General features: G+C 41.5%; 1 protein-coding gene and 1 long non-coding RNA gene across 3 annotated transcripts in view; one reads left to right on the plus strand and one right to left on the minus strand.

Moving 5' to 3' along the window:
• RFX3 (regulatory factor X3) overlaps window positions 1-23061 on the plus strand; it is a 162766-nt gene that overhangs the window by 31408 nt on the left and 108297 nt on the right. Inside the window, exon 3 of the mRNA XM_039544162.1 lies at window positions 21579-21703. Coding sequence (XP_039400096.1) covers window positions 21579-21703 — 125 coding nt within the window. The remainder of the gene's footprint in view (window positions 1-21578; window positions 21704-23061) is intronic.
• Window positions 1-23061, minus strand: part of LOC120407878 — a 70293-nt gene that overhangs the window by 23038 nt on the left and 24194 nt on the right. The gene's annotated exons all lie outside the window — the stretch shown is intronic.

Raw genomic sequence — 23061 nt, forward strand, 5'->3', positions numbered from 1 at the left:
TATCAAGAAAAATGACTCTAATATTACAATGTATTATTATTTTATTAGTATGAACTAGGCCAATTTCTTCCCATGTATTCTTTGGCACTTTTTGTTGTTCAATTATGAACAGGTCACAAGTATTACTGTGACTATCAAGATATTCAGCCATGTTCACAGACGCATCATCCCTTTGAAATTTCAATTCCCTTGAAATGCATTTGCACCCTAGCCCCAAAGTAGAATTTCAATATGTGAGGACTTGTACTTACGATTTTTGGGTAGGCTGACAAATAGTGAAAGAAACAAAGTGGTATGTCTTGAGTATAGTGAAGCTTGTATTCCAGTCCCCAGGATAATTAAGGCAGCATGCCAACTAAGCTGACTCAAATCTGCAAGTTGGGAGCCTTGGAAAAGGTTAATGGTACTTAACCAATTAAGAGTGCAATATTGCTGTTTCATTAATTTGTCACAAAACAACTAAATATTTAAAATGAGGATATAGTTGACATTTTAAATTGCTTCCTGTGAAATAATGGTTGCTTTGTGTGTGATTTTTATTAAAGAAAGCATGATGGAGTTCTTTTGCACCTTCCTACATCTGTGATCTGTATCTTTCTTGACCTAATTTGCCATGTAATCATTCTCTCTGCCAAAGTCCCTCTTTAAAACTGCTTGGGGCCTATAAAGCCTTAGAGAAGTGTTAACAAATAGTGACATAGACAAGAACAAATAAAAAGTCTGTACAAAAAAAGTGGAACAAACAAGTCTCATGCTTAATGCCATCAATCCCTTAGGTTTTTTGTTTCTTCCCTCCATCCATCCATCCTTGATATGTTGTCTATTTAGGGCCTGATCCAGCAAATAGTAACGAGCATATTGCTTACTACTATGAAAAAAGTTTGCAATCGTGTAATTAAAGACTATCATAATGTATATGGCACACAGAAAGGCCAAAATTAGAGGTGCACCGGCAGCCTTAATGCTGGCATTTTCTAATTTTTGAGGTTTTGACTTTGCAACCTTAACGTTATTATTACTATTTATTATTATTTATTTTAGTAATAGATTTGTCACCTTTGGTTTAGAATAATGAGCATTTAAAAACTGGATTTAACCATACTGTATTTTTTGGATAAAAAGTTTCAGTTGGAATTCTTGAATTATCTTAATGTTTGCTACAGCATAGTTGATAGGAAACAGTTTATAAAATAACTGCTATGTAATAACTGAGTAATGATTATATTTATTTTTTTTGTTTTGTTATGTTTTTTAGCATTAGGTATATACACTAAGGTTTTAGAAGGGATATAACTACTGCTGTTTAGTTTTAGGCTACATCTACACCTATTGTTGTGTTTCAGTGTAGGCACGGGCAGGATTTTACCATCACTGTAGCTAATCCGCCTACCTGAGATGTGTTAGCTAGGTTGACAGAAGAATGCTTTCATTGACCTATCACTGTCTACACTGGGAGTTAGCTGAACTTAACTGAGTCACTTGGGAGTGTGGATTTTTCACACCGTTGAGCCACATAACTGGGTTGACTTAACTTTTTAGTCAAGACCTGGGCTAAATGTCTTACAATTCAATAACATATTTTTATTATACATTCATATTCATGAAAAATATGCTGCAGGAAGATGTGACAAAATGGGAAATATCTATTATTTTGCATAAAGAGTGTGCATACCTTTCTGTGTGTTTGCTTATGATGGGTTCCTGGCTATGGAGTTAGAGAGACCAAGCAGAAAAGGCAAAACAATGGAAGAGATAAGTTACTATCTTAGAGAATACCATGGCTTCTTAAGAGAACAATTTGGGGAGCTGTTAACTGAGGAATGCCCCTACTTGGCTGCCTTCAGGCTGGCAAGCCAGCATACCTCTAAGATTCAAGTGGCTACTAAAACATTATATATGCTAACCTGCAGAAAGGGAGGGGGAAGTTGTCAGCTGCTGCAGGCTGACACAGACTGGGAGTCAGGGTCTGAAGCGTTATGTTGGTCCTCAAGAGAATGGGGGGCAGCAAGGCTAAGTCATGTCTACCTGCAGGCTCGAGAGGAATTCCAGGTGTTGGTGAGACAATATGCATACAAGTCTTTCTGTTGTTTTAAATCCATTTCTCTTAGCACTCTGTACCTTTTGGCAAATAAATCATACTTTGTTTTGAAGAAGCTGAATCTGGGTCATGCATACTATTAATGTCCATAAATTTCTAAATGGGCCTGCTAGGAATCATTGCTGCCAACTGGGGAGGGGCAGGTGTAACTCCGAGATCCAGTCAGTGTGATTGGATCATGTGGTCTCACTTCAAAGAGTTGTGGAGGCATGGTCCTGACACTTGAAAGGGGGGTTACTTGTGGGACTAGAAAAGTCTCAGAAGAGGCCGTTTACCCCAGGGGTCACGACAGAAACTATTTGCTCATTAAATAAAAACGTTAATACTAGTTTGATTAATTGCTATCAGTTTTATAGTCTTATAACATTGGTAATAAATTGCTAATATTTATAATAGCTGAAGTGAAAGGTGCATAAAATAGATTAATTTGCTTTCTGCTTTTTAGAGCTGCACTTGGTCCCACAAGCAAAACCTGAGTAAAAGGGCATTGCCTGTGGGTTGTACATGAGAAATGAAGAGTATATGCCCCTATCCTTTGGGATTCTTTTGTACAAGTGGGGTGTGAATCTGTATGGTTGAGTCTGGTATGATCGGAAGCTCTGTGTGGAATTATGCAATGGTTAAAGGGGCTGGGCCGGAGGATCCACTGCTGTGCAAATTCTCTTGTCTTTTGTCCACCCCTACTCCCCACATTCAGGGAAGAGGTTGGAATGGGGGCAGGGAAGGGGTGGGACGAGGTGGGGCAGGAGCGGGGCTTCATGGAAGGGGTGGAGTGGGGGCGGGGCCGAGGTGTCAATAATGCGGCCCTCGGGCCAATGTACTAGTCCTCATGTGGCCCTCGTGGTCATTTGAGTTTGAGACCCCTGCTGTATGCCAACAGGAGAGAGCTCTTCTGATGGCATAATTACTCCATCTTCGCGAGAGGCGGAAGCTACGTTAGCAGGAGAGTGTTTCCCGCCGAGAACAGGACTTAGGTCGCCATAACTTGCATTGCTCAGGGAGGTGGCTTTTTCATACCCCCGAGCGATGTACGTTATATTGACATAAGCAGTAGTGTAGACCTGCCCTTTTTCTGTGCAGGAGAATTGTATGGCAGGGGCATTGGAGAGATGTTGGGTTTCTGGGGTGGAGAACCAGATTAGTTTGTGATCAGTCAAAAGGGACTTAGGTTTGGGTTATTTCCCTTTTATCTTCCTAGTCAAAGTCCTGTGAATTGTTTCTGATTTGCCATTCTTACCCCAAGGCTATATTTTCATGACAGCCCATTGGAATTTGATGAACATATGGCCACAGGAAGAATTTCAGTAACTACTTCCCTAGAGCTGACAGACCATCTCCAGTACCAACCTCCTGAGCTGTCCTGTCCCTGCAAAATGAATTTTCAGTATGAAATGAAGCATTAAAAAATGTTCAATATCTTATTTCTCAGAAGAAATGAATCCAAGATGGAGAGTGTGATTTTTGTGACTCTCCTGGTGCACTGTGGTGTAATTCAGTCCCAGAGAGCAGCAGCATTTGACAACCTATACTGCTGTATTTAACCTGGAGAGTATCTACAACTAAGGCTATGTCCACACTGCACTTTCATCTGTAAAACTTTTGTCTCTCACGGGTGTGAAAAAAACCACTCCTGACTGACAAAACTTTGATTGATGAAAACCGCTGGTGTGGACAGCGCTTTGTTGGTGGGAGACACTCTCCTGCTCACAAAGCTATCGTCCCTCATCGGGTTGGTTTTATTTTGTCGGCAGGAGAGTGGCTACTCTGTGTATCTTAGTGGCACGGCTGTAAGGTGTGCCGTGTAGACCTAGCCTAAAAAACTGTGAAAGGAATAAGTTAATAGGACTATGGTGGGACTACGGTGAGTAGAAAGCTCCTAAATTGTCTTGTAACTTTGACACCTTAACAGTGTTTTCTTTTATCAATAAAAGTAAGAATTGTATGTAATAGTGATTTGGGAGATTTCTTAAACAGCAGCAAGCGTTTGGGTCAGGAACCAACTTTTTGTTCTGTGTTTGTACAGAGTCTAGCATAGTAGGGTCCTAGTCCATGACTAGGGCTCCTACGCTCTACAATAACAAAAATAAATAATGATGATGATGATAATAGCAAATCTCAGTTCTTCACACAAAGGAATGGCCCTTCTTCTTTTGATAGGATTTTTGTTTTGTGTTAGCTGCAGAAAATAATTCTAACTGGTGACTTACTGTTTGGTAATGGATAGTAAAGTCTCATTTTAAGGGGTACCTAAACTTTCCAAATTGCTTTAACCCACTTCTAGCAGCACAGAGAGCACAAACGAATGTAATACTTTGCATTATTCTGAAAGTGCTCCTATACAATAAGTGACCCATAGAGATACCCAGTAAAGCATAATGTGTTGAGTTGTTCAGTTAAACTTTGTACTCACTAGTAATGTGAGAAATCTTGTAAGATCAATATTTTCTTTTATCCTGGAGGGTATTTGACTTTTTCTAAGACCCTCTTATACCAGTCCCAGTGTTTTTAAATCACTGCTTCTCCCTCAAACAATTGCTTCCATAGAATTCTAGTTTTGGAAAGTGATTGATACGCCATGTGGATCTCTGATCATCTGAAATTAGTTAGGCATTGGAGGGTTCTTCCTGAGCTTGGTATCATTTCCTCTTCCCCCACCAGACACTTGTTTACGTATCCCAAAACTGTTGTTCTCTAACCTGACATGACTTGGTTTTTGTTTATTCCTATAATTTGTGCCTTTTACTAGTTAGTCATTTTTGTACATACTGTAGTATCTAGAAAAAATTCCCTAAAAATCAGCTCAACTTCTAACTTTCTAGGAGCTCTAGAATTCTTGTAATAGCAGTACTTACTTTTGTAGCCCAGAAAGCATTTTTGATCTTTTCTAAATCTTTTATTTTTCAATCCCATTTTACTGCTAAATATTATTCAGTAGAACCTCACTCATCCTCATTAATGAGGATGATCTCCAGTCCAGTATAGTGCGGTCTGTATTGTAGTGACATCTTTGCTGAATGGAACCAGTGTATTTACATCATGTTTCTCTCAGGGCTGTGGGATATTACTACATCTCCCTCTACTCTCTCCAGTTCCCTTTCCTCTACCTGATCCACCTTCACTGCACAAGATTATTAATCCTGTTTCTCCTCCTTCCTGGTACGAAGATAATGGGTGTTGGAGTAAATAATTTAACCTGGCCATTGTGCTGAGGAAGGATAGTCCAAGTGCCAGTGCTATCCCCTTTTATTTGTGATTGGAAAGGAAATAGCTGGGAGTAGTGCTTAGGTGAGATCGTATTTTGCTATCAGTGATTGTAATTTTATAACTATCACATTGTGGTTTCAATGACTGTAAGCTCTTTGGGGCAGGAAGTGTGATTTATTGCATGTTATATGGAATCTAATACAATGGGACCCAAACTGCTTTATGTAAATAAATTGCTACATGCATCATGTGTAAGTGGGTCATATTATGAATTAGGCCAGCAATTCTCAAATTGGGTCGGGACCCCAAAGTGGGTTGTGACCCCATTTTAATGGGGTCGTCAGTGCTGGTGTTAGACATGCTGGGTCCCGGGGCCAAAGCCCAAGCCCCATCACCCAGGGCCAAAGCCCTGGGTGGCAGGGCTCAGGTTACAGCTCCCTTGCTTGGGTGGTGGGGCTCAGGCTTTGGCTTTGCCCCCCATCCCACCCAGGGTGGTGGGGCTCAGGCTTGGCCCCCCTGCCCGGAGTGGCAGGGTCTCAGGTGGGCTCAGGCGTTGGTCGCCCCTCCTGGGATCATGTCGTAATTTTTGTTGTCAGAAGGGGTCGTGGTGCAATGAAGTTTGAGAACCCCTGAATTAGGCCTTCAACTTGAAAGATCTTAATAACTTGATTCAGACTTTGTATGAAAAAAGCATCAGTTTGAATTTGATTTGAAATAAGAAAACAAATGGTTACAACTCTTTTGTTTTAAAAAGATACTTAAGCAACTTATGTAGGTCATCTGTATACCGATAATTCATTGCCAGCATTAATCATTGTCATTAGTTATCTACACCAGTGGTTTTCAAACTTTTATTCTGGGGACCCAATTGAAGAAAATTGTTGATGCCCGTGATGGGGTGTGGGATGGGCTCAGGGCTGGGGAAGAGGGTTGAGGTGTGGGGGTGAGGGCGGGGCCAGGAAGGAGGCGTTGAAGGTGTGTGTGCGTGGGGGGGCTGGGGGCGGGGGGGGGGGGGGGGGGGGGGGGGGGGGGGGGGGGGGGGGGGGGGGTGGGGGGGGGGGGGGGGGGGTGAGGTGTGTGGTGGGGGGGGGGGGGGGGGCGGGGCTCAGGGCAGGGGATTGGGGCACAGACTTACTTCTGGCAGCTCCTGGTCAGCGGCGCCCCGGAAGTGGCCAGTAGCAGGTCTGGCTCCTAGGCGGAGGCGCACGACTCTCACTCACAGGCACTAGTCTTCCCCAGTTCCCATTGGCCAATTACCGGCCAATGAGAGTGCAGAGCTGGTGCTCCGGGCGGGTGCAGCATGCGGAGCCCCGTGCTCCCCTGCCTAGAAGCTGGACCTGCTGCTGGCTGCTTCCAGGGCGCAGTGCGGTGTTGGAACAGATAGGCACCTTAGCAGGGCAGCACCGCTGATGGGACTTCTAATGTCCCGGTAGGTGGTGCTGACCAGAGCAACCAGTGCCTGTCATGCTGCGACTAGGGTGACCAGACAGCAAGTGTGAAAAATTGGGGGGTAATAGGAGCCTATATAAGAAAAAGACCCCAAAATCGGGACTGTCCCTATAAAATCGGGACATCTGGTCACCCTGGGTCGCGACCCAAACTTTTTGAAAAACACTGATCTACACTGTATCATTGTCATCTTCTCTTCAAATCAGTTTAGTGAAAACTTTTTTTATAATACATTCCTGGGAATTACATCAAACCTAAATATAATAGGCAAAAAATATAAATGTTATTTGAAACCTTTCGTATAAGAGCATTCAATGATTTATAGAGATGAAAATTCTTTTCTTATACTGGACATTATAAACATTTTTCTTGTACTAGAAACAAAAAATAGCTAGTGTAATATTTTTTTTCTGTTTGTAAGTAAGCACAAGTGTTGACTTCAAACTGAGATTTTTGTTGTTCATGGTCAAAAGGAAAGCCATTTATTACTTCCTAATACTCTTCATTATTTTGTTGTATAAACACTTATTTCACTAATTTTTAATGCTGTTGTAGGAATACAATTATCTCAGGTATTGACAATAAGGGATTTTCTGTCTGTATACTTCCTTAGTTAATGATGGGTATGTTGTTTGTATGGGTGTAGTCCAGACTAGTGAGGGGTTGTCATCATACCTCTAGCCAGACGTTATCAAAGTTAATTGGCAATAACCTATCAAGTGGTCATTCTTTGGCAGCAAAGGGGAGCAGGAACAGATCAATCGACATTTTAGCAAACAAACAACATGGAACCTCTTTCATCATGAGACTTCATGTCTCCTTCCTCACAGTTGGAATGAATTTTATCTAGGGGCATACTCACCGAATCCATGGTGGTCCTCCACATCTCCTCCTCCTCCCTGAGCGCACCATGTCCCCACTCCTCCGCCTACCTCCCAGCGCTTCCCCCCCAGCTGCTGCCAAACAGCTGTTTGGTGGTGTGTTGGAGGGAAGGGGAGGAGCAGAAATATGACGCGCTCAGGGGAGGAGGCGGGGCCGGGGTGGGGATTTGGGGAAGGGGTTGGAATGGGGGCAGGAGGGGATGGAGTTGGGGTGGGGACTTGGGGAAGGGGTTGGAATGGGGGTGCGGCAGGGGCGGGGCTGCATGGAAGGGGTGGAGAGGGGGTGGGGCTGGGGCAGGTGGGGTCGAGCACCTAGGGAAAGCGGGGAAGTCGGCACCTATGTCTAGGGATAATCCTCTGGAAAATGCATATCAAAAGGGTGACTGGACTATAAACGTGAGAGGCAAAACAGTCCTGGTTCTCTCTCTCTTTCACCAAAGAAGACAAAGAACCAGCCCTTTGACTTTGGGGGGAAATCCTGACCTGAGACTTTTGGTCAGCGCAGTTGCTGGGAACATGTGGTAAGGATTTACCTTGAGCCAAGTCTAGCTTGTTAAGTTTTAGCTACTAGGAAGCATTTTATCTTTATTTCTCTTATAATCATTTCTGACTTTAATACATAGGTTTTAAGTGACTACAAATATAATCTCTTTGTAGTTAAATAAACTTATTTTATGTTTAAATTGAACTGTCTGGTAACTCCAGTTAAAGTAGCAAATTGTTGAATATTGACTCTTTACAGGGGCAATGAACCTTTAATAGCTGAACTGTCCAGGAAATGGCTGGACAGTGCAGAACACACGTTTTTGGGAAAATTTGGATCTGGGAGTTTGTTGGGTTCACCCTACAAGTGGTAAACAAGACTGATGGAAGCTAGAATGTGACTGGAGCGTTGCTGATAGGCTGCTGGGGTCAGAGCTGCTGGACCAGGGCTACAGCTATACTCAGACCCGGAGCGGAAGAAGCTCCAGGGGCATGGGCCCCGCAAGAGTTTTCTGGGGCCCAGGCCCCACGAGAGTTTTCTGGGGCCCCCGGAGCGAGTGAAGGACCCTGCTCCAGGGGCCCCGAAAAACTCTCGTGGGGGGCCCCTGCGGCACCCGGGGCCTGGGGCAAATTGCCCCCCCCCTTCTGGGTGGCCCTGTTATGGAACTATACAGAACAAAGATGAACACAGATATGGGTTTAACAGTTTGGATACTTGCTTATCAAAGGAATGGATCAGAAGGCTAGAGGAGCCTGAATTGGTTAGAAATTAGAGCAGTCTACCTGACCATGAAACACCTGCAGACTGTCTGCTATCTTCATCATGATTGAGAATGACAGCTATGTCTTATGTACACCAATGTAGTGTATAAGAGTACTCCACTCTTCTGAAGAAGCCAATATAATACTTATCACAGCCTGGCCCAGTCTCCCTCTGGATGGACACCAGCTGCTGCGCTGTGTTGTGAGTGGACCCAGCCACTGTTTCCCATATGTTTCTAAGCAAACTGGGTCTATGGAGAACCTGGTCACTGTTCTTAGTTGTGGGTCTGCAAGGCATGCTCCCAGGCTCAGACTTCTAGTCTGAACCTTTCCTTGGGACATGAGAGACTGTTGTCCTGCCATCCCTAGACCCTGGAACCAGTGCCTCAAACCTTCCAGACATCCCTACTTGCTTACACAGACTCCCTCAGAATTCCACTTAGGCTGTGGTTGGGGTAGCTGTGTTAGTCTGTACCCACAAAAACACTTTCACTCCATGCATCTGAAGAAGTGAGGTTTTTTACCCATGAAATCTTATGCCCAAATAAATCTGTTAGTCTTTAAGGTGCCACCAGACTCGTTGTTGTTGTAATAGCTGTGAGTATAAGGGAAATCAGACTGTTGAGCCAGCTAACCAATTAGACTAGTAAAGGACCATGGAGAATGCACTCTACATGCAGGAGTGTTCATACAGACCACCAGGATATTGGGTACTGCAGTGGTTTAGACCTGTTTGTCTCAGCAAAGACTCAGAAATCTCTCATTTCCTCTCCCCACCCCACAATAAAAGGATCTAACAGGCAGGTACAGATGCTCCCTTACAGAATCGGAGCTTTGATCATATGTAAACACCCTCCTCCCAATTTTGCTCATTCCAAAGAACTATCAGAAAAATAAAACCACAGCTGTAGTGCACTTAATAAATAGTACTTTATTGGCCTAAGAGACTCGTTCCCAGACCTACTGGACATAGCCATTAGTCAACCATTGATACTAACTCTGAGGACAATGTATTTAGTCAATGATGCACAGTTCACTCAGATTCAGGATGCCTAAAATTTATAGCCTAAAAGCTGTGTGTCAGATGCTTATAAGAGAATTACTTCTCACAAATTATTTCCATAATTCCAAAAAGCTCACAGTTTGATTTAGGACAAAAAGCTATGCGTTTTGCATATGCCAAAGTATGGGAAATATTGACTTGAGGAAAGGGATTTTAGGCCCTAGCCAGCCCAAATCCTTATCATCCTGGACTACTTGCAAAGGTAGGTGAATATTATCATTAAAATAAACCTCAATGAAGGTGCATGTTGCTGCAATAATAAACATCCTAAGTATCAAGAATCCTAGTATTGGTGCTAGAAGCCCAGTTGTAAAAAGTTTCCTAAAACAGCAGACAATATTAGTCTGACTACAATGCCAAGATCAATATCATGGAAAACTTAATCTAATCCTTCAAGCACTGACAAAACCATCATTTGAATCTAGGTGTGTGCGCGCCCATGTGCACAGTTGTCGGAGACTTTTGCCTTAGCGACTGTAGAGCATTAGCGGTTCTTCATAGACCTTTTTTCGAACTAATCTGCGTGGTTGAACAAGCTGCTCGGCCGATGTCCAGCAGATCCTTTTGAGAAGTAGAAAGCCTGCTACCAGAGTGATCTACCCGGCCAAGTGGAAACGGTTCACCTGTTGGACCTTGGATTAAGGCGTCCGGCCAGAGCGAGCCTCGTTGCAGCTGATTTTAGACTACCTTCTGCATCTCAAGCTCCACGGCTTGTTCCTTTCATTGACCAAGGTCCACTTCATGGCCTTCTCGGCCTTCCATCTGCTGCTCGAGGACAGATTGGCTTCCACCCAGGACATGATGGCTGGATTTCTCAAGGGTCTTGAACTCCTCTACTTACATGTCAAGGACCCTGTTCCCCTTGAACCTGGTGCTGTTGCGGCTCGCGGCTCTTCCTTTTGAGCCTTTGGCTTCCTGTTCTCTTCTTCTCCTGTCCTGGAAGGGTGCGTTCCTTGTCATGGTGACTTCGGCCTGTCGAGTCTCCGAGATTCAGGTGCTCACCTTGGAACTGCCTTATGTGGTCTTCTACAAGGACAAGGTCCAGCTGAGACCGCTCCTGGCTTTTCTGCCCAAGGTGGTCTCTCAGTTTCATTCAAGCCATGACATTTACTTACCGGTCTTCTTTCCAAAGTCACATAAATCGGAAGAGGAGCATAGACTGCGTGCCTTAGACGTTAGGTGGGCTATGGCCTTCTACATTTACCGGAGGACCAAGCCATTCTGTAAGTTGACACAATTGTTCGTCGTAGTGGCTGACAGGATGAAAGGTCATCCTGTATCCACTCAAAGAATTTCTTCTTGGATCACCGCCTGCATTCGCTTCTGCTATGATCAAGTGAAGGTGCTGCCCCTGGCAATTGTCACTGCCCACTTGACCAGGGCGCAGGCTTCTTTGGCCCCTTTTCTGGCCCAGGAACCTCTCCAGGACATCTGCAGGGCGGCCACCTGATTTGCTGTCCATACGGTTACATCCCACTACACACTTACCCAGCAGGCCTGGGATGATGCTGGCTTTAGTAGGGCAGTACTGCAAGCCAGGAGGCTGTGAACTCAGAACCCACCTCCGTAGATACTGGTTGTGAGTTACCTAGAATGGAATTGACATGAACAAGCACTCGAAGACGAAAAAACAGTTATCTACCTACCTTTCGTAACTGTTGTTCTTCGAGATGGGTTGCTCATGGCCATTCCATTACCCTCTCTCCTTCCCCTTTGTTGGAGTTGCTGGCAAGAAGGAACTGAGAGGGCGTAGGGACAGTGGCACCTAATATATCGACGCATGAGTACGGCACTCAAGGGGGCGCCACAGCCAACCTTCCAGATACTGCTAAGGCAAAAGTTTCCAACAACTGTGCACGTGGGCGCGCGCACACACCTAGAATGGAATGGACATGAGCAACACACCTCAAAGAACAACAGTTACAAAAGGTAGGTAACCATTTTTTCTGTAGTTTTCATAATGACAAGGCATTACTGAGAATAGGCTCTGACTTTGCACTAAAAGTGAGTTCTATCTTCTACTGATCTCAACGTTTGTACTGCAGTCCTTTTGTCCAAAACATGGATGTGAAAATGAGAAGAACTGACACAAGCTAGAAATGAGTAGGACATAAACATTCATAAGAAATCAAAGACACTTTTCATTCAGTGAAAGGAATAAAAACTCCAAAAATATCTGTCACCAAATAGCTGAAGTTATGCTTTATGGAAACATGTAAGGCCAGTGACCAGGCATTCTAAAGAAGGCCTACAGTCTATTCTGTGAGAAAGATAGAAACTTCATGGATGAAATGAGCACAAGCAATATACAAGGAGATCTGTAAAACGGCTTCTGTACTGTGTTCAGTGTCTAGATATTGGAGACTAAAAGTGCAGGTATTTTCAGATATCACTTTTGGCCGACTAATCCTGCCATCAGTAGTGTTTTGTTGATTTATCACTCTTACTTAACCTTCTCTATTCATAGTTTTTATTCTTTCCTGTGATTCTCCCTCCTTTGTTTTCTTCCACTTGGTTGTGGCCAGAACCTCTAGTGAACAGAATAATGTCTGAGAATAGAAAAATGTGATACCTGTAGTTGACTGAAATGTTCATTTCCTTTCTTCTAACTTTCCTACTTATGAGTCTGATCTTGCCTTGGGAGACCTTATGAGAGAATGTTAAAGAATTGTTTTTTAGAATTAGTTTTCCTAAAATGACATATTTGTAATGTTGATAGATTACGTAGCAGGATTAAATATAATTTTGATGCTCTAACAGGTTTTACTAATATGTTGCTACAGCTTTGGAAGCACTTTTTGGTAGGTCACAGCAAGAGGTCTATGCCACATCCTTTTGGCCAAAAGATCTGTGCTTAACTGGAGATGGGGAACTCTATTATGATGACTAGTGAGTGATACATGTATGGGAAATTAGAAGTAAACCAGTAATCAAAATTTCCAGTCAATGTGCCTTTTGTGACTCTTTCATTGGGAATTACCAGAAAGGGTCCATCCTTGTTTGTAGCTGTCTGTGCTTCTTCTTCTTGGGTCCAGATACTGTAGTCAGGTGCGCATTAGTGGTGCTGTATGGAGCTACAGAATCAAGTTTATTGACTTTCCCTAATTTCACAGCTATTCCTTCTCTCCTCCCTAGAACTCTCGAGATGGTGAACAAGCTATTTTGCTGAATAAAATATGTAAGATCAGTCCATATCTCAGAAATATCCAGCTGCCTACTCCTGTCTATTTTGTTATCCCTAAGTGAGTCAGAGGGGACAGACAATCCAGGACTAATTTTCTCCAAATTAGTTTCCTTAAAATTAAAAAAAATGTGTAAAACTTTCTTCTTTTCCCACTCAGAATAGTGCATTGAAGTTATCTTCTACCTTAGAAATAGATTAACAGATTCCATGGGCAGAAGGGATCATTGTGATCTTCTAGTCGACCTCTTGCATAACACACAAGCCATAGAACTTCCCCACAATAATTCCTAGATTATAGAAATAGGTGTATGCAGCCCACGAAATGTGAATGAAGATCGTAAGAGCTTATTTGAAATAATTATTTATTTGATTTATTTATTTAAATTTATACAAAAGATAAAAAGAATCCATAATATTTATTAAGATTGGTTCACATTTGTAGTATGGCTCAAGAACTAAGCAGTCTGTATTAATTCATTTGTTGATACTTACATATTCTAAGAATTTTATTTTGTTGTATAAGTCATTATGTTGCCTGAAATTCATAATGAGCGTGTTGGTCATTCACTACTATGAGTAGGTAAGGTCTAAGGTTAGGTTTTCATTCTGACCATTAAAAGCTTGTCAATATTGCATGTGATTAGAAGATTTAATTTACTTTGGCTTCAAAGATGTTTTATTTACCCTTCTAAAGGAGAGAAAAGAAATTTCCTGCTGCACTTGAAAGTAAAATTGCAAGCTTTTAGTTTCAGCGTTGAATTAAAACCGGGTACATTATTTGGTGTAGACAATAACGTGTATGTAGTGGAACAAAACTTTACAAACTAGTATTTAGAAAAGTAAATTAGTTCAGGATGAAGGAGCCCAATAAAAAAAACCAAATAGTTACTATTAAGCTGACACATTTATACAATACTATTTGATAGATAGTTGATAAGGTCAGGCTCTTAAACCATTTAGTTTGGTATGTAAAGTGTTGAAAACAGAAGGATCCCTACTGTGAAATTGAGTGTATTAAATAATCTTTAGGAAGCTTAACAAACAACATTAGAGTACACAAAATTTGCAGTAAAACATGTATTCTTAACACAGTTGCTTTGCTTGGGTTTTGCCTATTAGGCTGAAGATATGCTAATCTTGTCACATGCAGCAGCTGGGTTTGTGCAATAGTCTTTTCCTTCTCCTAGGGGTTAATTAGCCTTCTTTCAAGATGTGGCCTATTTAGCTGTAGATTCCTATGATTCAGCCACTACTGCCAGTACAAAGAAGAACTGTTAACAGGCGGGTGTGTCCTACTGCTTAATTAGCCAGAATAAAAAGGTCCTTTGTCAAACAAGCATCTGTTGCTTGTGATACACCTGACAGTCCCATTAGGCAAAGATGACTAGACTGAAATTGGGCATGTCTCTCCTTCAACAATATACAGCTCATTTACATATGTGGAGCATCACTGAAAAACTGCAAGGGTTTATTTAGTTTCTCAGAATGGATTAGTGTAACTGATAAATATCACTTGAAGAAGCCTATAAAAGAACTATACTAACTAAACTGCTCCAGGACATGCCACTAGCAGCAAGCCAGTGAACAGGGATGCCATAAATGTTGGATGTAAAGCAGAGCATATTTCATGTTTAAGGAAAATCCTGTGATGTGTGAGCAAATCATGTTAAAGAATTGTCCTCATGGTGTGAATCTGGACATTGTAGATATAAAATCAACAAGGAGTCCGGTGGCACCTTAAAGACTAGGGCTTTGGCTACACTTGCATTTCAAAGCGCTGCCGCGGCAGCGCTTTGAAGCGCTAAGTGTAGTCAAAGCGCCAGCGCTGGGAGAGAGCTCTCCCAGCGCTGTCCGTACTCCACCTCCCTGTGGGGAATAACGTACAGCGCTGGGAGCCGCGCTCCCAGCGCTGGGGGTTTGACCACACTGGCGCTTTGCAACGCCGCAATTTGCAGCGCTGGAGAGGGTGTGTTTTCACACCCTGCTGCAGCGCTGCAAATTTGCAAGTGTAGCCAAGGCCTAAGAGACTAACATCTGTTAGTCTTTAAGGTGCCACTGGACTCCTTGTTGTTTTTGTGGATACAGACTAACACAGCTACCCTCTGATGATTGTAGAAATAGAGGAGACAAACCAAAATACTTCTGAATAGATCTGAATTAAGGCGTTACCTTTAAATTATCCCTTTAGTGAAAATTGGCAGCCGCGTTTATAGTCCCCAAACATGCTTTAGCATTCTAATTGATCTACTGTTAAATCAACCTACAGAACTAATCAATTGAAGTGCCTTTGGCAAAATACTAGTTAGGATGTATTGTAGTTCCACTGGAGAGAGAGAGAGAGAGACAGCAAGTTACATCCTTAAATGTAGAGGGTTTATTTTTGTTTTTGTTCTTTTAATTTACTAGATTCTTAAATTTGCAGACTAAGGCCCTTCCCTATGAAGGCATCTGCATTAGATATTTTTCTGACTGTTGCCTCCATTGGTAGACACTGGTGGGAGCACTTGTGTAAATAGGGCTCCAGGCTGCTGCAGGTGAGCTAACCCCTGTTTCTTCTTCGAGTGGGGTCCCTGTGGGTGCTCCACTTTAGGTTAGCTAGATTTCTTTATAAAAAAAAATTGTTTTAGTAAGATAGAGATTTTTTTTTTAATGGCCAGATTTTCCTCTTTCCCCATTGGGAAACTTTTATCAGACACAATGCTCAGCTTGCCCAGATTTAAAAAATGTGACTCTTGCCATGAGGCAATGCCTGTCTCAGACAGTCATTCATTGTGTGTCCGTTGTTTGGGGGAGACCGATATCTCCCAAAATGTTCATATTGCAGTAACCTGAAAGCCAGGGCAAGGTATGACAGTGATCTCTGCCTCAAGATCATTTTAATGGAGAAGTCCCTTCAGCCTATCCTCCAGGAGCAAAATCTACATCAGCAGATGGTTCCCCAAACAAAACCTCTGCTAATGGGAGTGCTTAGCCTTCCAAATGATCCAGGAAGTGAGCCACAACCTCCCCCAATAGAGACACTCAAAGAAAAAAGAGGTCCCTGGCAAGGTCGCTTTCTTTGGTGCCGAGTTCAAGTAGAGTGAGCACCTTTGAGGCTCCAGGCACCTCCAGCACCATCCTTCAGTGGACCTCTGCTGAGCCCCGCCATTCCAGAACGGAGTTGAGATATTCCTCCTCCACGGCACCGACCACCCTGGTGCGGGAATTGGCACCGAGATCGACTCAACAGGCAATGCCACCCCCACTGGCATTCAGACGTCAGCACCAATGGACAGGCCAACCACGGCACCAACCGTCTCGACAAAGGCACCTACTATATCCACATCAGTGGTACTGCCACCTCAGAAACATACTGCTCCACAGCAGTTTCTACAAAGCAAGGATATAGTGGTCTCCTCGCTGCTGCAATCACCCTTGCTCGGTACTGAGGGATCTAACTGAACAACTGCCCACTTCTCTGGCTCCACATCCCTTCTCCAGTGATGAATAGGAGGAAGTACATGGGAACCGTTTCTCCTCCCAGCACTCTTCACTGACAGGACGAAGACCAACATGGAAAGCTGCTGAAACCAAATGTCTCCATCCTTGAGATGCAGCAACGGTATGGGCAACCCTGGCTGGGTCCACTGATGATCTTTGTTGTGCCTTCCCCTGACTTTCAGATTACTGCAGTATGAACATTTTGGGGAGATATAGGTCTCCCCCAAACAACGGACACACAATGAATGACCATCTGAGACAGGCGTCACCTCACGGCAAGAGTCACATTTTTTAAATCTAGGCAAGCTGGGCATTGTCTGATAAAGGTTTCCCCAATGGTGAAAGGGGAGAATCTGGCAATTAGAGAAAAATATCTCTATCTTACTAAAACAGTTTTTTTAAAATAAAGAAATATAGCTAACCTAAAGTGGAGCAGCCACAGAGACACAAATCTAGAAGAACCATTGTTACTGCACATGGTGAATAACTACTTCTTCATCTAACCCTGCTCACAGCGTGACTACATGATGCAAAGGTTAAAGTTAAAACATTACCTTTCTCACGCTGTTGCTCTGATTGTTGATGCTGTAGCTTTTATTTAATTATTATTATTGATTATATTGGCGTAAAGCCTCACTTCAAATTGTTATTTTGTGTGATCTCACTGTTCTGGTTCAGAAAAATCTAGGTACTGTAGGTAGCAGAGCAGTAATTCAATAGGTGGCACCCTTTGCTGAGTAATTAAGGAACAAATGCCCAGCATAATTTTAAGGACCATTTTGCTAGTCGAATTATTGGCTGTCAGACAAACTGTAAAATAAAGGAGTTGACCACTTATGAATATTAATGATTGCATATAACTTTTTTTATCAATAGTGTTGGTAATTCGTGTGTTCTCTCCAAATTTCCATTACATCTGCCTACCTAAATTTCAGGTTCCAAGGTTTCAGGTTCAGCTTCCAAGCAGCTGTATGTGTGCTATTTTATGTACATTATTTAATGAGATAATTTGCTTGATTCAGACATGTGGAAAATAATCCATTATGTGGTCCTTAGGAGGTGGGGTGGAAAAGTAAGCTCCCCAAACTGGTTTGGGGAAAGAAAATTATATAAAGTATAATCTCATTTCTCTGTACCAGCCAGGAAAGAGGTGATTTCTGGCTAGAGAAGAAAGAAATAAGGTTATTGTTAGGTGGTGTGCACACATTAGCTTGCAGATCTGAATGTTCTACATCCCTCTGTCCTCAGTTCCTCTCTGCCAGCAACACTGGGTTACAGAAATAGTCTTCCCATTGTCTTTGATGCTTTTTGTCATTTTTGAAATAATATTTCTTAAAACTTCTTGTGTGTGTTTACCAGATTTTGTAGTTGAGAACTTTGTCTGCTCAGTGAGCCATACAAAATTGTAAATCTGTAAAAATCCCACTCTTTTAAGAGTTGAATGTCACATGACAAGATTTCTGTCACTTGAAGACAGTCATTCTTCCAGAAAATTTGAAGTGATGGACATTTTGTAGAAAAGCAAGAAGGGATTGGTATCTGTATCAAATGCATTTCTGTCATGTTGGGATAAAGGTTTCCTGTATGCTGTTTCTCTTTTGCCTTGTGTAATAAAGGAAATGAGATAAAAGGCTATCCATATGATCTCAGTAGGTATGAAGGGTTTGACTCACCACTAGTGCCTCTTTGTGGCCAGCTGTTGCTTAGTATCTCTCTCCTTATCCGGTACCTCACAGGTCGCTCTGGGGCTGTGGTGGTCTCCCTCTTCCTGTTGCATGGCCCTCTGGCCAGGTCATTTTAAAGTCTCTCTCCTTCCAGGGCAGTTAATGAAGAGAAATAAGAGGAATTAACACAAATGAATGATCCTTAATTGGGTTAAGGCTGTCTTCTTTCAGAGGGCATTCATTTGTCTGTGGCCCTAAACCGAGTTCACTTGTAATAGAGGCGAATAGTTATCTCTCCAGGAGAGTCAGCCTCTGGCCCTCGTTTCCTTCAGGGAGGGGCTGTTGGTCAACAGTCATCTGGGAAGTTCCTGCTTGCAGTTAGCCCTCTTTCTAGGAGCTGAGGATTGAAGGTCAGCTCTGCTCCCTGGTTTGCCATCAACTGACATGAGTGTCTCCCTCTTAAGTTCCTCCCTCCAATCCTAACATCTCTCATGGGTGCAATGGGGCGGAGCCACCCGAGCCCACATTAAGTCTTGAGAGAAGTGCTAGATGCTTGCTTCAGGAGGGCAGTCTGTCTCTATACTGGGCCCTTAGCCATGCTGAGTGGTGCTGACTTAATCTAATGTGTCACTTGTGTAACCTTCCTTTCTCCTTCATAAAGTTGTCTCTTCAGCACCCAATGTAGGCAGTTAGTAAGTAGTAGCGATACCCAACTAATGTCCAGATTCTTGAGCCCTTATTCAGACTGAGCCATACTTATATGAGTAATCCCAGTTTTGGAGGAAGATAATGTAGAAGATTCTAAAGACTTTTCCAATTGTACTGCTTCTGCCTTCCCTTGTTCCTCACTTCATCATGTTCATATGATTTTGTGCAGGCAGAGGAAAACTGAGGATGCAGGCCCATTGCAACCTTCTCTAGAACATTTGGCCATGGTAGGTCAGTGTGTGTGTGTGCTTGAAGTCATATGTGAAGAACCTATAGTCTGGATTTGTGAAGGAAGTATTTTATTAATAGGTGATGATATTAGTATTCCTTTTTTCAGTCAGAGTATTTTAGTTATAGATTCTAGAGTTTATGGCCAGAGGGGACTGTTAGATGTTCTAGTCTGACCTTTGGTTTATCACAGGTCATTAAATTTCACCCAGTTATCCTGTACTGAGTCCAGTAACTTGTGTTTTGACTCAAGTATGTCTTCCAGAGAGACATCTAGTGTGGATTTGAAGATGTCAAGACATGGAGAATCCACCACTTCCCTTGGTAGTTTGTTCCATTGGTTAATCCCACTCACTATTTAAAAAAAAAAAAGCCTTATTTCTAATTTGAATTTTTCTAGCTTCAGCTTCTTGTTCTGACTTTATCTACTAGATTAAAGAATGTAGTATCTGGTATTTTCTCCCTATGAAGGTACTTATATGCTGTAATGAAGTCATCTCTTGGTCTTCTTTCTGATCAGTTAAACAGATTGAGCTCTTAAGTCTTGCACTGTAAGGCATTTTTTTCAGCCCTTGAATCATTTCTGTAGCTTTTTTCTGCAACCTCTCAAATTTTTCAAAATCCTTTTAAAAATGTGGACACCAGAACTGTATGCAGTATTCCAGTATTGGTCTCACCAATGCTATATGCAGAAGTAAAATCACTTCCCTACTTCTACCTACTACTCCCCTGTTTACACATCCACGGATCACATTAGCCCTTTTTTCTATAGTATTGCACTGGGAGCTCACGTTGAGTTGCTTGTCCACTCTGACCCATAAATTCTTTATTAGAGTCAATACTTTCCTGGATAGAGACCCCCATTTGGTAGGTATGGCCTGCATTTCTTGTTCCTAGATGTATAATTTTGCATTTGCCTATAGATTGTTTGTTTATACCAGGGGTAGGCAACCTATGGCACGCGTGCCAAAGGCGGCACGCAAGCTGATTTTCAGTGGCACTCACACTGCCCAGGTCCTGGCCACTGGTTGGGGGGGGGCACTCTTCATTTTAATTTAATTTTAAATGAAGTTTCTTAAACATTTTAAAAACTTTATTTACTTTATATACAACATTAAGTTAGTTAAATATTATAGACTTATAGAAAGAGATCCTCTAAAAATGTTAAATTGTATTACTGGCACGCGAAACCTTAAATTAGCGTAAATAAATGAAGACTTGGCACACCACTTCTGAAAGGTTGCCGACCCCTGGTTTATACTATAACTTTTCTGAAGCAAGAAATAACTGGCTTTAAGAAATTACCTGAATCAGCTACAGACTAAGGACTGACTCATTTCTAAGTCTCCACATTTGTTCCTTCATGATTGATTTCCTGCCTGAATAATAGACTACAAATAAGTCAGATACATCTTTGTTCATTAAGATTATTAAATAATAGAGATATTTGGGGCATAAGTGAGAGCAGAAGATGCCCTTAAATATTTAAATTCATAAGTTTTTGAGCCTGCATTCTTAGGGGGAAAAATGCCTTCCACACGGTGACTCTTCAGAAAGAAAAAAGTTTTAAAAAAAATATTTCTGGTATTACATATTTTACTCATTGAACTTTTTCAATATACTTTGCTCATTTTATGCCAGTACTTTCTGAAAACTGACTATATGGGATACACCATCATTTAAAAATGTCTTTTTGTAGAAATGACTTGTTCTCTAGAATTAAGGACAGTCAATATGAATTGTGTTTGAAGTGTTCAGTTCAATACAGTGGTTATTGGAGGCTTTATAAGAAGAAGGCATGTTTAATACTGGCTAAATAAAAATAAAATAGAAAATACAGTTTCTAGGGCTAATTATAGATAGCTTCAAGTGTCCAGATTTAACTATTTTGCAAAGATAAAGGGGTTGATTCTCCTCTCAAATGAGTTTTACCATGGCGTAACTTCCAATGACTTTCATGGAGTTGAAGCCAATTTATCCCATGTCAAGTGGAGAAGAATCAGGTTAATTTCTCTAAAAGTTCTTTACTTCACAGCAGTAAATAGGTTCAAAAGCACCTTGCTACTGAGCTAACATACACTGTTATAAAGCAGGCTGGTAGGTAAACTAGGAAAAATTACTTATTGTTGGCATCTAAAGCTTGAAGTACTCAGTTCTCTGTTTTTTTTTCTGTGCAGCAGGCCATAAGTAGAGCAATAACCTGTATAACACTACATACAGATTTTGATGTGATGGCAGGGGGGGAAATCTTTTAGCTAATCCCCAGACTGGAATTTGGGCAAATGTTACTCTTTTAAGATTAACATAAGTATAAGTGACAACAAGCAAAAAAATTCATGTGGTAAACTTGATTTTACATTTTAATTTTATTCAGAGACCACGATGCAGACATCAGAGACTGTGTCGGACACAGGTTCAACAGTGACTTTACAGACATCTGTGGCTGGCCAAGCAGCAGTGCCCACGCAGGTAGTACAGCAAGTACCAGTACAGCAACAGGTAGGTGGCTGTTAGTCTTGGAAAAACATGAAAAGTCAAGTCACAGCTGTGCCTTTCCTCAAATATAATGAAGGACTGATTTAGTATAGGTCTGCTAAATGAACTCTTCTGCCTGTTTTTATCCATTTTATTTTGCTAAAATCAAAAGAGCTACATAAAAAGACACATTGCTTCTAGGATTTATTCCTTGAATAAGATCATCAAGACATTTATCAGAGGTATATAAAGTAGTAATAATCAATAATATAATCATGTAAAATCATAATTTAAATTATTAAATATTCAAATTAATTTATGTTAAAGGTTAATAAGGAAAATATTCCTAATATTAATGGCCAGATCTTTTCCTTTTTTGTTTTTCCCCCTTTAATCAGTATAAAATAATTGCAAAACAAGTATTACTTTTCACCTCTATTCTAGCCTTCCTGAAGATTCTTTCACAGCCCCTATGAAGAGTACTGGGCAAGGAACATAAGCAATTTAGCAGTGTTTTTCTTGTTAGGAAGTTGTATGCTAAACTCTGATGACACCCTTGATTTGAAAGCCCCACCCTAGAATTCATTTCAGCAGCTGAACCTGTGCAAGATCTACAGTGTAAATTAAACTGATTTTGGGGAATAGGTAATTCGGTGCAAGAGTTGTGCCCTATATTGAAAATAGTGTCCAAGGTTTTTTTTCTCATACATGTAAATAAATCAGAGTTTTGTCATGAGTGTTTTGGAGAGTGTGGATGACATTGATGTTATCTTGCACTGAGAACTGTCTTTAAATAATTATAGAGCCATAGACATTAGAAATGGAAAGAACCTTTTAGATCTGTTTTCTTGCCAATGCAATCTTGTTCCCAGGAGTAAACAGGTTCTAGTATTTTGTCAAATTTAGTTTTAAAATCCCAGGTGACTTGCCACATACTTTTCATTGTTGATCAATTTTTCTTGATAGTCAGACATACCTTTCTCTCTCTTAATTTTATCCCATTACTTCTGCTTATATTTCTATGTAGAACATGGAATAATTCTGTTCCTTTCTAGGATATTAATTCAGCAAAACTACTTAAGCACATAGTTAACTTTAGGCACATGCTTAAAATCACCTCTATTCAGCAAAGCACTTAAGAACATACTTAAGTCCCATTGAAGTCAATAGGATGTCAGTGTGTACTTACATGCTTTGTTAAATAGGGATGGTCTTAAGCATGTGTTTAAAGTTAAGAATGTCTCAAAGTGGTTTTCCTGAGTTGGGGCCTTAGTGTTTAGATCTTTCATTATTTGTGGATAGTTATGTTTTTCTGTCTCCTTCTTGCTCTTAGCTATTGCTTAGCCAATGTATAGTAAATATTTGGTTCTTTTAATTTTTCC

The sequence above is a fragment of the Mauremys reevesii genome, linkage group 6 (genome assembly GCF_016161935.1).
Source record: "Mauremys reevesii isolate NIE-2019 linkage group 6, ASM1616193v1, whole genome shotgun sequence".
In the NCBI taxonomy this organism is placed as follows: Eukaryota; Metazoa; Chordata; order Testudines; family Geoemydidae; genus Mauremys; species Mauremys reevesii.